The sequence below is a fragment of the Motacilla alba genome, chromosome 1A (genome assembly GCF_015832195.1).
Source record: "Motacilla alba alba isolate MOTALB_02 chromosome 1A, Motacilla_alba_V1.0_pri, whole genome shotgun sequence".
Taxonomy (NCBI): domain Eukaryota; kingdom Metazoa; phylum Chordata; class Aves; order Passeriformes; family Motacillidae; genus Motacilla; species Motacilla alba.
This window is the reverse complement of record NC_052031.1, coordinates 35,784,613-35,800,075: the sequence shown is the minus strand read 5'-3', so window position 1 is coordinate 35,800,075 and position 15,463 is coordinate 35,784,613. Positions and strand designations below refer to the sequence as shown.

The 15,463-nt window shown below is 38.4% G+C and overlaps 1 protein-coding gene across 1 annotated transcript in view; it reads right to left on the bottom strand.

The window, feature by feature from the left end:
* Window positions 1-1,912: 1,912 nt before the first annotated feature.
* TRHDE (thyrotropin releasing hormone degrading enzyme) overlaps window positions 1,913-15,463 on the bottom strand; it is a 209,677-nt gene continuing 196,126 nt past the window's right edge. The window contains exons 18-19 of the mRNA XM_038153062.1: window positions 11,489-11,570; window positions 1,913-9,654 (exon numbers count right to left, since the gene is read on the bottom strand). Of these exons, the coding sequence (XP_038008990.1) occupies window positions 9,511-9,654; window positions 11,489-11,570 (226 nt within the window). The 3' untranslated portion in view covers window positions 1,913-9,510. The remainder of the gene's footprint in view (window positions 9,655-11,488; window positions 11,571-15,463) is intronic.

Here is a 15,463-nt window from a genome sequence, read left to right as displayed (position 1 = left end):
AGGGTGCAGCACATCTCCTTTTAATCTTTCAGGAAATTTTAGTTTAATTTGATTTTGGCCACAGTAAATATGGATGCTAACTCAAAGACTAAATTTCAGCATAAGGAAGCTTTAATTTTCCAAGCACACCTTCATTACTTCATGTAACTTACCTTCAATACAGTTTTCTTACAAATATCTTTGTGCTCATTTTCCCATCCCATCTGTAAGACAGCCTCAGTCATGTCACTCTCAATACTGTTCCCCTAACATGAGGTTTATGTGCTCAATTCTCAGAAAAGATGGGACTGTCATCAGCTCACTGAATTGCTTCTTTCCACTTTCCTAGCAATATGCAGCAGAGTGCCTCTGATAGCACTGCAACTCTGACTGGTGGCTTCCATGCTGAAGGCGCTGCTTAAAGGAACTAGATATATTTTTGCTACAAATAGGAGGAAGTAGCAAATTAGCCAGGAAAAGCTGATTTTCTGTTATTAAGATAGCAATACTCCTAAGTCAATTTACAAGCCAAAGGCTCTAGGCTTCTTTTCCTCCTATACCCTGCAGCTCAGCTGAGGAGCTTTCAAAGAAAATGGGTTCCTTTAAAGTTCTGCTTTTACTGAAGACACTGAGCTGAGAGCAAATAAACAGCTCTTCATTTGGTCTTGTATGAAAATGTTCAACTTGAAAGCAGCTCAGCCAGACTGAAGTGCTGCTGATTGCAGTGGCCACACTGGGGAAGAAACAAGCATGTTGTCTCTGATGTTTGATTAGGAGATGTGCTGCCAGTGGGATTTCAGAGGAAAGTGCCATTTCTCTCTCCTCACATCCTTCCAGGGATGCTTCCAAGGTGGTCATGCCCTTTTTCTCAACTTATTCAACAGTCACAGAGAGAGACATCTAGCAGAAAAGGGAGGGGCAAGGACCTTTCTTCGGGCAGTACATCCTAGCCTCTCATATTTCATCTTACATTCCACTATCTCCTCTTAGTGTGAAAGCTCTCTGCTGGCCCCCAAGCCAACTCCTTAGGCCTGCTGAACTCCTGATCCAGACCTTAACACAGGGAAAAAAAGGGGTATGAAAGTTACATTTACATACTCTGCTGACATAATGCATATTGGAGGTTTGAAATTCTAGCCCCAGTATAATACAGTGAAGTGTTTCAAGGTGGGATACTATAAACATACTAATTTAGGCCTCAGCTCAGCTCTGTTCCAAGCATCAAAGCTGCCTATTGTGCTTTGCGAAATCAGAACCTTAAAAATTCCTTTCAGCTTTTCAGCAGACTAAGATGTGCAATACAGAAAAAAAAATCTTTATTGCTAAAGAAAAAAGGCATTCTGGCATTGAAAGCTGTATTTTGAAAAATACAGGGCTGGCTTTTACTCCCAGTGATGTCAATGTCAAAGCTCCAATTGACTTCAGTGGGAACATGACTGTATCCAATGGGTAAATAATTGCACATATTTCACATCTCATTGTTACTGAAAACTGTTCTTCAAAAAAGGAAAATAATAGCCTGGATTCAAGGACTCTATTAAAAAGTCATTTGAACTGCATTCTAGTTGAAATCACTTTTACCAATGAAAAGATCTTTTTGTTTATTCAAAATTTACATAATTAGAAAAGCACAAGATACTTTGCTCTTTTCTCTAGTCGTAGTCCTGTCAGTCTTGAAGTGCTTAAGAGTATCTCCAAGCCCACATTTTGTATTTTTCTTTGGTTCTCTGCTTTCTACTACTCCCAGAATTTTAATATGTTTTGAGAAATTCCTCATGTCAAAAAATACCTTCTCTTACATGGTTTTAATTGTAAAATATCATCTTATCTACTCAGTTATTAAACTGTTATCTCAATGAAATGGGAACACAATCAAAAGGTTGGGCATTATTTATCATAGCTATGTCTCCACATCAGAAAATTAAGACAGTGATGAAGTACACATTACTATACAAAATTTTATTATCAGAGACAAAATTCAAATTTGTTTTGCTTAAAATACAGAAGATCAAGTTTCTCTTAAAAAGAAATTCCATTTAGTCAGTCCTTAGAGAGGAATAAAAAGTCTATGTTGAACACACAGCGGTCCCATATTTATGTAATCATTGTTAAAGGCATGTAACAAAAACCACTGTTCTCAGAAATTAATATATTTTATTTGGCTAATGGTTTCAATTTCTCATTAGTTCTATATTCACTAATTAGCATTGTAATAATTCTGCTTTTATTCAAAAAGTATAGAAGGCTCCAGTAAATGAAAAACTTTGTTCAGTGTGGCATTTTAGATATACTGAGAATCAGTAAACATCTCCCTTCTATATGCAAAACATATCTTTTTCTGTGAAAAAAGAAAAATGAGACAGAGTAGTCGGCTCAATATAAAGCTGTGATTTTAAATTCAGCAAAAACATATCACCATATACTGCACCTGAAACTTGTGCAGAAACAGGTTTCAACCTAAATCACATTCCAGAAATACTAGTTCAGTCATATGCAGGAGCTTACAGTGAATATACATTAATTTGAAGTGCATGATTAATCCCCCAGACATCAGTGGGACTGCCTACAGATTTATATATATATGGTGGAATCTTGGTCAACACAGCCTCACATCCTGCCTTACATCCAACTGTTTTGTTGAGTTGAAATGGTTTGAGGAAGATCTATAAATACAAATAACCAATGAATAATTTTTCAGAGCAAAATGTCCAGAACTAAAACATGCATGTACACATGGTACATAGAAAGAGAAATGTGGTATTATGCAATCATCTGTATTTTCTCTATATGAAAATGGCATTCTGATCTGGCAAACAGACATTTATATGAAAACACTGGTGAACTGTATCTAAACAGAGTCAGTTTACATGACATCTCTTACATGACAAAAACCTGAACTCCAAAGTGTATAGATTTGAGAACTGATGGGAAAATATGTTCTTCTAATTACATTATTCAGAATTAATCTAAAGTTGAGAAAGAATTAACAGAGGGACTCATCCATTATAACCAGCATTAACAGCTGCAGGATGACTTTTTTCTTCTTAAGGTGTCAAAAGATCTTACACGTGGAGTCTTTTGGAAAAATAATGAAATTTATCATCATCCTTTCTTTTCAAGAATATGATTCATTTATGTCATTGATGTGTGTGTAGCTAGTTTTCAGAGAACTAGTTTATATTCATCTTCTGCAAAAATACAGCAACTGAACACCTTTCAGTAAAACATCAGACGGGGAGATACAATCTCTGTTTTTATAAGGCTGTATGTTTCACCCACACCAAAGCCTATTGTCTCTCAAACAGAACAACAACATAGCAAAATTACATTTACACATATAATAAGGCTGTCTTTATACAGGGTAGTTATACAGTAATTACAATGATTTTTTCATTAGAAATGGTAAGAGTTTGTTTTTTCTTCACTGAGTGTCTAAGTCCAGGAAAGTCCATCTCTGCTGAAATCTACTGCTTGCAGGAAAAAGAGAGGGTAGTAGCCACACTCTTCACAGTACAGAGTTCTACAGTTCTCCAAAAATATCATAAAGCTTTATCATATTGGAGCTAATCACAAAGTATTACTCTAATGAAAAGACAAAGGAAAATGAAAAACATTTGTCATCCAATATGTGCTACTGAAACCTAGACACAAATACACGAAACATCCTGTACAGCAGCCGAGGTACCACCTCCAAGGCTGTTTTGGGAGCAATGGGGAAGATCCTCAGCTGGAATTCACATCAGTCACTTCAACGGATCTACCTCACTGGGCACCAACAGAGGCTCTGCGGCCACACACGCTCCACCAGTCTGGCTGGAGATTATTTTGAAATTACAGAAACCAACATATTAAGTGAAGTGAAATGTATCACAAAGAACTGAGACTGCATCTTGGCTCCTGGCCTGGTCCATTGTACCATGGCTATCCTGATCAAGCAAATCCAAGTGACGCTGTCCAGAAAACACTGGGACACTCTGGCAAGAGCCTCCTGGCTCATGACTGCCTGCTGCAGTACAGCCCCTCTACTCTCACAAAGCTGCTCACCTGTGTTCTCTACCAGCACTGCTTTGATGCTCTTAGGAAATGGTACACATGAAATAAGCAAAGCATTCTGAAATTCTTTTTGGCAAGGTCACATTTACTTCACTAATTACAAATCAGTCAAATATAAATGCCTTTTCTTCTGAGAAATTACATTTGGTCTGATTCACAGCACTTCTCATGTAGGTGATTCTCCTTAAATACATCTCAATGAAACTGGCTCCATATGTCTTTCAAATTCCAGCCTCAACTGTGTTACCATATTCTGAGATCAAGCTCAGAATCCCCCACCACTGTCAGCACGCACACAGGACAGAGCTAACTAGATTCTTCAAAATATACTTGATTTTAAAATTCTGCCCAATGAGATCATGTGGCCTTACTTTGGTGCAAAATCCTTTCTTCTCTTCCTGCCCACTGAAAACAAAATTACTCATGTCAGCATGGACTACTTGCTCAAGTCAGAGTGGTTTCACTGAGTTTCAGAACTAGTATTAAGACTGGCAGAATCGTATGAGAAACAAAGTGGCCAATTTTTTACATTGTGAAAGGGGTTCTGCACAGTCACTGGTGCCATACAGGTTTATGCAGGCATCTGACTGGTGGTTTTTTTTTGTTTGTTTTGCTTGCTTTTTGGAGTTTTTTTACTATATGAATACAGTTACTTTATTACTAGAATTGTTACCACAGATAATTTGTAGTACATCCTTCCAGCCCACCTGTTAGAAAAAAAATCCAAGAAATTCCTGGTACACTTTCAAATATTAACAAAAACATCATAAAGGAAAAGAGTGTCTGTGTTCCTATTCACACTTGAAAATGAAATATTTGGCTGTTTGAAAATACTACTGAAGAAGGGACACTATAATATTCTAGACCTTTACAAACATTTTGGTCAGCACTTTTCAGCTGGGGCGGCCAGAGCTCAGGGCTTATGTTTTTTCTGAGCAGTGCAGGCTCATTAGCTGGACCTTTGCTTTCTGCTAGCACAAGGCAATGGCATTCATCTCTGAAGATTATCCACAACCCATACTCAGCCAAGGGACCTTCTGTCTGTTCCATACAGCTGAAAAAAAATTGGACGGAGCCTTTCTGCATTTCAGCAGTTCCCAGCTGCTTTCCTAACCCAGGTGGTCTGGCAGCAGTGGCAGGTGATACAGCCAGCAGTTGTCTGACTGCTCCACCCATAGAGCAAACAGACTCTTCAGGCTGCTCCACAGCTGGATGGTCCTTTTACTCCTTCATGCCCATACTGACACTGTGGCTATATATCCTGCTTAGGGCAGGCAGCCTGATATGCTAAGTACTCATAGCAAGAGTGAGTATAAGCTGATTATATACATTAGCAGTTTTCAAACCCACATCCATTTGCCTCAAAGAGAAAGTTTCACATTTTCCTCACAGTCTATTTTCACTATCATTTATGATCATGTGGAAAACCAAAACCTTATTATGCAAGTATCTAAATAAAGGCACCCTCTCCTGCAAATATTAGCTTTGCTTTATTCTATCCAAATTAGATTTTTATGGGAAAAGTATCTCTATGGAGGATTTTACATACACAATCACAGACACACACACCCACACACCACACACACACTTTTCATTTTTTATTACTTACTACTAAAGACTTAATTGTATGGTTCAGGATCTTTGCTGTAAAAGCACCCTTCTGCATCACGGCATATTTCCTTTGGCACTCTAAAGATCAGTAGAATAAGTACAACACACCAAAAATGACACAAAATTCACCTTCAGTTTCCAACGTAGTATCAGAATTCTTGCTATATTCACTGAAAAGATAATCAAAGGTCACAAATTTAGATGCACTTGAGAACACATGAAGTATTTTTTTATCATAATTAATGTCCAAGTACTCCCAGTAATAGCAGAAATGACATGTCATTTCAGAAGAATGTGTTCACAGTGTTCTGCCCTTGTCACAATTAGTAGCAACTACCATTTTAACAGCTATTAGCAGTGGATACATGAATAATTCTACCAGCTACAAAGTAATAGGCTGATACTTGTAGTGGACAATTTTATAAAAATACAATAGCTATTTTGTTATGCTGGCATAGAATCATGTCTATTCATGTGTCTTCCTATATGATTTAGGAAAAACCATATCAATTAATAACTACAAAGGATCCTGAGTCATACAAAGGCTGATTAGAGATTCTACTCTCATCAGATCTCTATAAAACAACACCAGTGTCCATGTCCACACAGCATTCACATTTTGCACAATCTCCTCTCACTAGAAAGGACAAAGTTAAACACTGGATTAGAAAATGCTGAAAAGTATGGAGAATTTGGCATCCTAATCACAATCCAAATCATAAAAATGAGGACCACCTTTAGACATGGACAAGAGAAGAAAAGGACTGATAAAAGAGAAAGAAAATCAGTATGATACATAGATTTTTCTAAGCAGGTTGTATTAGAACTTTCCATGAGGAATCAACTATTTTTTAACACACAGCTGTGTGAAACTACTTAAAAAAAGGTCTCTAAAGACATGTAATAAAATGCAGGATGTTTGAATATTGCAGAAAACAGTTATAGGATTTTTTAGATTTAATCCATTTAAATTTAATCCTGATTCAGGGTGAAACAGCAAAATACAAAACATAAAAAATAAAATAATAGAGAATTATAATGGAAAGGCCAGTTCAACCTTAGAGCAATAATACTAACATTATAAGAATACAACCATTATAAGCAACACATCAACAGGTATGTATAATGTATACACTTAGGACTTGATATCTGTGGTAGACCAGTTGCTCAAGGCCACTAAAATATCAATTTACATCCAACACCAGCTAAATGTGCAAGAACTTAAATCCAAATGAGCAAGAGTGGGAATTTCTGTGCACTGTAAAGAACACACAGGCTGTAATGAACTTTTGACTTTGGAATATACTGTTATCAGTGGGAAGACCAGAAACTTTTATGTGCAACTTGCAAGGTATGTGGTTCAATCTATGGTTCTGGAAAAGAAAAGACATCAAAGACAATACTGACTAAAATTGTAAAGGTACAGACCATTTCACACTCTTCTGTTCTCTGAAATCCTCCAAGCAATTCATATTTGAGGGCTCGGCTTTCCACACACTCTTTGGATATCACAATTTTGGCCTTCATTACAGGGTAGAGGTTATATTAAATAGTATTTGGCTTGCGTTTGTAATTATTAAAAAAAATCTGCATGCGATTTTTCTCATTAGAAATTAAAAATGTGATGCTACATACTGGCATTAAGGTCGAGTTTGGTCAACCGCATAAAATAATACTTTTCACTTTTAAATGCCTTTCATAAGAAGATATTCAAGTGCTTTGCTAACATTAGTCAAGCCTCACAACACCCCTGTGAGGTAGGTAAAATACAAAGGAGAAGGAGGATTTCACTCAGCTTTGACATGATAATGTCTCTGTGCAGCAGGTTCACTAGCACTGCAACACAGCACAAACGTTTAGGGCTTACTACTATAAGGCAAAGAGTTAACAGTACAAGAGCACAGGATTCCCTCTTCTTTTGGTTATATGTGAGTCAAGCTAATGTGCTACACAGCACTGAACAGCTGAACAAATGCCCACACAAGGATTTCATGCACCCAATCTACAAACAACAGCCTCTGAAAGTAAAGGGCACACAATGATAGGTGCAAGATCGATACAACAGCTCTGTTATGGGATGGGTCTGCTCATTTTTGAGGAGCAAAATACCTTGGAAATGAGAGCTCAGAATACAATACTGTCTCCACATAACTCTGAAAATATCTGAAGATGTTTGGGTTTGGTTTTTTTCACACTAATGTTTCAATTCACAACTTACTGGGGATAAGCAATTGCAAGTGTAAAGCATGTTGGTTCATTTCCATGCCTTGTGAGGGCAACAACCAGATGGAATGGCTGCCCTCTGCTTTGGTGGGCCATGCGTTCCCAATGTACACAGCCATGACGTGGTCAGATGATTGGGATAACTTGGGACAGGACAAAGAAACACTGCCCCACATCTACATTCTACCTCTGAAGCTGCTGCAATCTGACTCCTGAAAACTGTATTCTCGCAGCTTTTTCCTCCACAGTGTAGACATGAGATATTTGGCCCCTACCAGTTTCATCCTCAACACTTAGCTCCAGAGTGCAGATAGTCATTGTACAATTCCACTGTGTCACTGATCTTTCAAATTAAGGATTGAGAAGAAACAAACATGATTAAGAAAAATGTCATTCATGAACAATAGTCTATGTGAAGTACAAGGGAACAGAAAGAAAACCATGTTCTTAGTATTAGTCAGTACAAATAAACACATGTACACCCCCCTCAATTTTTCCACATTTCACTTTTCAATGATGGCATAAATAGCATATTCCATATTAGCAAAATATTGCCCATATAGAGAATCTGACCTGTCTATCACAATAAATCACTACAGAGACTGGTCTACCACATGAAAGACAGCCCTCTTAGGTAATTTTAAGTCTTTGCATGCAAGATATTCTCCCTTTTTCCAAATTTTCATTTGAATCTTATGTTTATTTATAATACTTGTGCACTATGAGCTAAAAAACTTACTACTGCACAGGCTGGGTGACCTGGGTGATCCATTGTGAGTTTCAGTGCCTTGTAAAGTAGCTGAGAAGAGGTGGTTCATGGATTCTGTGATATCAATGCAAAGCTCCTGCCCCAGCACACGTTCACAGTTGAAACTACACTGTTTCACTGATGAACAGTGAACAAATGTATATCATTATAATGTAATGATGATGTCTTTCTCATTTTCTCTCTCTAACCTTGCTCATGGCCCTTTTCTCTTTCTCCTCTCTCAATATTCTGCTTATTTAAATAAAGGAATAAGGAGACTGCAGATACAACTGGTAACTCAAAAAATGAGCTGGCGTCTTTGTAATCATTAAGAGACAATCTGAGTGGTAGACAAACTGGCAGCAAGTGGAAAAGTTGATTTTACATCTCATACCGTCCCAAGCTGGAAGCCTTCTGCATTTCCTTTTCCTTGCTTTCCTTTTGTCCATTGAAATAGTGATTGTCATAGAGTCTTTGTGCTTTGTATAATGCCCAACTTTGATGTAACCGGAACTCACATACAAAATGTGGCTGTTATACATAAGCATGCTAAAATACAGGCAGAGACAGTACAAGCATGCACAAAATAGTTTTTGAAAGATTTTTTGTTTGGTTTTTTCCCGACATTTACATGCACCACCTAATATCATGTTTGGTTGTGTACATTGGGGACTGGGTTTCACAAGCATTCACGATCTTCTCTTCTGAAAATCTTCTTGACAATTTCACACAATTTCAGTGTAAAAAGAAAAATCCACAATGAAAAAAACAATAAACCAAAAAACCTTATCCCTGCAATCTGATCTTGTCGTCATGATTTTCATGTTGAACACTTTTAAAATGTCTCCTCTTCCTCTTGCAGTGAGTCAGGTTAAATGATTGGCTAAGAAGACAGATTACTGTGTCAAGGATTTTCTTAGCCACTGGAACAGTTCTTCCTTATAAAGCCTTTGCCACCGCACATTGGCTTCCACTGTTTCCACTGCACGAGAGAAAGAGACAGCAGCTCCCCCTTCGTAACTCTTTATAAAGTTCTTTAGCTGGAAATACAAGCGAACAGGTTAAACTGGCAGCAACTAAAGAAAGTAAGTATTTTCAGTGCATACAAATAAGTCAGTCATTTAGGACAAACTTCCACAATCAATCTAGAAGTAAATGCAGTATCAGGTAGAAAGATTTAATAGGAAATATATTAAGACAGCAAACTGTCAATTAGATGTGATGCAATTGCTTCACATTGCACTGGAAGATATTGATATGTCAGTGCTGGATCACATTAATATAATTACCTCCTTCCCTCCTGCAGCTCAACTGCTTCACTGCATAGATGGCTGCTCTAAACTTTTATTTGTACCTAAGAAACCAAAGTAGGATCACTGGAATTGCTTCTAATTGAGGTTTATATGCAAATATCAGTAGAAGGCAGTACTGATGCCCTCTGGTTTTATCAAGCTTCAAAACACATTAATTTTATTTTGATGTGCAGATCCCTTTTGGTTATATAATACAGGTCAGTTGCTGAAAAAATGAAGGGATGGTTACAGTGAAAAGAGAATGGCAATATAGGAAGTGAGCATCCATTTGATAATCTTTGAATGCCTGAAACATACACCCTCCCTTATACGAAAACTTTGCCTTTTTTTCTGCAGACTGAAAAGGCTCTTGCTCTCTTCTTGTGTATACTCAATGTATAGCACCAGCACTTGGATTATTACAACCAATGGTGCTGGCAGGTTTTCAATTATTGTTGTTCTTTTCAAGTGAGAATTGCAAGGCTGATCTGCACAGTAAATTGCAGGTTATGTTCATTCGTACAAAATTAGATGGTTATAGCAACACTTATGAATAACTAGTTCATTTTTCTTCCTGGTGACGCCAAATTCATCTTGGTTTCTAAACTCTGACTTCCAGCAACATCTCTGCGCCTCAGCTCAAAACTAAAAAGGTTGATTCTGCAACTGTCTCGTTCCCATCACAGTTAAAAGCACGAAAGGGACCTGGAAAGTATCAAAATCAGACTTTACCGGATCGCTGTACTTTTTATACCAAAATATTTACAATACCAGTTTCTTTTAGGGATGTATAACCAGGCAGCTTGCCAATCCTATCATGAAGGTGGAAACTCAGAGTACAGAATGCTTCCTTGTGCAGTACAGTAACTCAAATCTGACCAACAGTGTCATTCCCACCTGAGCGGAGGAAACCACCTGTGGCCTCTCCCTAAGCTACTGAGGCCACTACTCTTCAATGCAGACAAATAGTTGGATGCAAAACATCAGAGCACAATCAGAGTTCAAGTAATGGTGGTTGTGCTGCATAAGAATCACTGTACCCATTAGGAGCAGCATTGAGTAGCTGCTAAACAGGGTGTAGCACAACTGCTCAACTACCTCAGTCAGAACTGGTGTTAGGTTAAAATGAGAAATCTTTCCCATCTAAACAAGAAGTACAAATTATTGTGGTGTCATTTGGCCAGCATATTTGGTTAGCAGATTTTCTCACATGGAAAATACTGTGAGAAAAGGAAAAACAGAGAACACATTGGCAGATTCTACATTCAACACTGATGTTTTCAAGGACTGCCCTCGGCAGCATAAGCTAATGAAGATAGAAACATCTCATCTTCAATTTCTCAACCAAAAGTGAAGAGAAAAAGACAAACCTTCATATCCAGCCAAGCACAAAGAACTGCCTGACATCAACTCTACATATTTGTGTGCTTTTGTGATCTGTTCCTTATCCTTGTGCTGCCCAACAGGCAGTTGGGCCTTCAACTGCAGCAGAGAGAACAAAGTTTCTGGAGAACTGTATTATTGTTCCTGCCCTGCTCACAATGAACACAGCCTCACATGACAGAAGTAATTTTAAAATTACCTCTCTTAGTTCTCCTTCAGTATTGAGGAATTCCGTGACCCCACTGACAAGCTTTGAATTCATAAATAATGCTTCTCCATACCTGCAAGAGCAAAAAGAAGATGCACAGAGAGTTACTGCAAGAGCCAGGTCAACTGAAAACTAGGAAGTAATCTTCTGTAATCAAGGCAGAAGGCAGAGGACTGATTTTGGGGGATCAAGGGAATAGCACTGGAACTGGGTACTGGTATTTCAGGCTGAAAACCTAGACTGAGACCTTCTTCTAGGCTGAAATGTTTGCAATTATTAAGTCAGATGCTATTAAGCAGAATTGATATAACTACAGGCACAGATGAGTGTTCCGGAGGAGGAGAGGACCAAACCACCTCCCACTAAATGGGACAAAGGGAGGACTTCATGGCAGTCTGCAACTTCCTCATGAGGGGAAGAAGAGGGACAGGCACTGATCTCTTCTCTGTGTTGCCCAGTGACAGGACCTGAGGGAATGGCCTGAAGTTGTGTCAGGGGAGGTTTAGGCTGGATATCAGGAAAAGGTTCTTCACCCAGAGTGTGGTTGGCCACCAGAACAGGCTCCCCAGATTAGTGCTCACTATACCAAACCTGTCTGAGTTAAAGCAGTGTTTGGACAATGCTCTTGGGTGCACGGTGGGAATGGCCCGGTGCAGGGCCAGGGGTTGGACTCAATGATCCTTGTGGATCCCTTCCAACTCAGCTTATTCTGTGATTCTGTGAAATAAAGCTCAAAATACAGGTGCCAATGAAGGAGCAGAGCAGCAACTACGGAGAATTATTCTGAGGAACCCTTAAAGCTGTACCATTAAATCAGACTTTTTGATGTGCTGCAGCCTTCTCTGCATTTTTGTATTCATCCATCTCATCTACATTACAAATAGCCTCTCAAAAACTGAACTGCATCAAATTTTCTTGTTCCACTACCTGATAATTAAAATAAATAATGCTGATAGGAATAATACTACTAAAATAATCCCCTGGGCCACAACGCAGCATTTCAAAGAACCAAGCTGGAATGAAAATTTGAAAGCCTAGGCAAGGAATATTTAAAGGATATGCAGAAGCAATCAGGAATGACATTTGGCAGGCAGTTGCTTTGAAACTGGCTGTTCAAATTCTCCTGTTCACTTGTTTTTCCACAAGTTTTTTTTTTTCAATCCTCCAAATGAAGCACTATATCACTACTGACCTAGTGATCACTCCTTAAGTTTTACATTTCATGTTGGAATAGTTCATGGGGTTTGCTGTTTTAGGGCTTGGGTTTTTTTCAGACTCCAGCATGAAGAGTGTAATTCTATTGGAAACCAGAAGTAAGTCAAGTTAGATGCCATTCAGCATAGTAAAGGCACTTGACAAATAGTTACCCTTATCTACATCTGCACGTATGTCTGAAGCAGTATCTAGCTAATCTAAACATGACTGGGTTTAAGATAGGGAATCCAGATCTCCTGTCAGACATGTGTAAGTATTACCAACAGACTTTACTGAAATTATGTTCATCTGGGGGAACAATTCAATTCATTGTCACCTTTTCCAGACTGATTTATAGAAAGAGTTCAAAATTCAAAGTGAAACGAACCAGCACAGTCACAGCTTTCTGTTCTGCTTCTGTTAATCCCAAATTGATTACCCTCAAATGCTTAGGGACTTTAAGCCACAGTTCTTTCAAAAGGGAGAAAGAAAGAGGAGAGCCAAAGCAATAGGTATAGAAAGATGAGGAGTGAAGAGAACTAGGATCTCCTGGAGAAGATACTGTTTTAGGGAATGTTTACGCTATATTGCTTGTTATCTTGAGCTCTTGTGAGGAGAAACGCTGTTAGAGGTATCAAAAATCCTACTCCCTGACCACTAATAAATGAATTATTAATGGCTATTTCAGCAAGTACATATATTTCCCCAAAATTTCAGTCACACTGGCATATACAGACATCCAGAGGCAAACTATGGGAAATAGGGATTTCATGGTACTTTAAGTACATTTAGGCTTTCTAACAAAGCCCTTTATTATTACAGTCTCAGACATAATTGACTGTTTGGAAAACTGGTAGCTCCCCTTGATGGGGTATTTTGACAAGGTTACCAATCCACTTTAGACAAGCAACTTCATAAAAACAGCTGCAGGGATTTTATTTTTCTTACAGTCTACTGTATCCACCACAGTGCAAACAAGAAGTCACAGAATTCCTTCCACTAAAAATGATACCTTCATGCACACCTGTGCTGATTACTGCCCATTATGTATACTCGGTAAGAAGTCAGCCATTTACAGCAATTTCTACAGAAGCTCTGCTGACAAAAAAAGCTAGAAAAGTCACCTTCCAAAACAGTATTTTGCAGGTGTGAAACAAGAATAAATAGGAGAAGTGTTTGGTCTTAAAAGTGTCAGTCTTCTCACCCTTCATAGGAAAGACAACAGCTCAAGAGAACCAGGGCCTTACATGCCTGAACTTCAGGGAAACATTCTGGAGACACAGACTCTCCATTGCACCTTTCCTTCTGTGGATGTAAACCCTCCAGTGCCCCATGTTTGTACAGGCTTTGCACTAGTGCAATCTCTAGAGGCAGCATAGTCCATTTACTTTGGACAGATATAAATGCCTTCCCACATACTGTCAAGTTCCCAAATGCTGACAAATGATTCAGCACTTGAGAATGAAGGAATTCTTATAGGCATCTGATGTATTAAATTTTCACACACTGACACGTGCTCACAGGATGAAAATGCTTTAGGAGACAAGGTAGTGCATGCTCAGGTAACACGAAGTCAAGCATAGTATTTTCAATTCTCTTTTTCAGAGTTGTAGCACAGATTAGTCTCACGGATTTCTTACTAAAGACTTGTTAGGCACCTCAATTTTTAAGTCACCTGTGTAAATTATACGAGTGACTTTGAAGACCTTATACATCATCAATATGTTCAGCACAATGTGAATACAAGCATACTGTAAAATATGAAGGATTAACAATATTTTGTGGCAATTCTACCTCCTTTACATGCTATGTTTAAAAGTAAGAGGAAATAGAGTTGTAATTTAATCCCCCTCAGCTATTTCACTTTACTATCTGAAACATCAACACTTTTTATACTAAATTAAATGGAAAATACCACTGAGATATCACCTTATTAAATTAATGTTTCATATGAAGTATTTTAAATTTCAAATAAATTAAATAATAAATTATAATTGTAGAAAAAGGATGCCTTGGGACAAAGTCTACTTGAATCATAGAATTCTAGAATGGTTGGGGTTGGAAATATCATCCAGTTCCAATCCCCCTGCTATGGGCAGGAACACCTTTCACTAGACCAGGTTGCCTAAAGTCCTATCCAACAACAGCTCACCACCCTCACAGTAAAGGAATTCTTCCTACTATCTAACCTAAACCTGCCCTCCTTCAGTTTGTAGCTTTTTCCACTTGCCTTATCACTGCATGCTCTCGTAAAAGTCCCTCTTCAGCTTTCCCGTAAGAACCTTTTAGGTAGTGGAAGGTGCTATAATGTCTCCCCCGAGCCTTCTCTTCCCCAGACTGTACATTCCCAACTCTCTCAAGCTGTCTTCATAGGTCAGGTACTCCAGGCATCATATCACCTTTGTGACTGTCCTTGGCATTTGCTCCAAGAAGTGCATTTTCTTCCTGAACCATAATTCCACAATAAAGCTTGTATTTTTAAAATGCAATGGTGAGCTTGTATTTTAAAATGCAGTAGTGAGCTCAAGTCAGAAACCTAATCATAGAATCACAGAACATTAAGGGATTAGAATGAACCTTAAAGATCATCCACTTCCAACCCCTACTCCTCCATGTGCAGGGACACCTCCTCCTAGAGCAGGTTGCTCAAGGCCTTATCCAAACTGGCTTTGAACCCTGCCAAGGGATGGGGTATTTACAACCTCCCTGGACAACCAGTTCCAGTGTCTCACCACCCTCACAGTAAAAACATTCTTTCTAATATCTAACTTA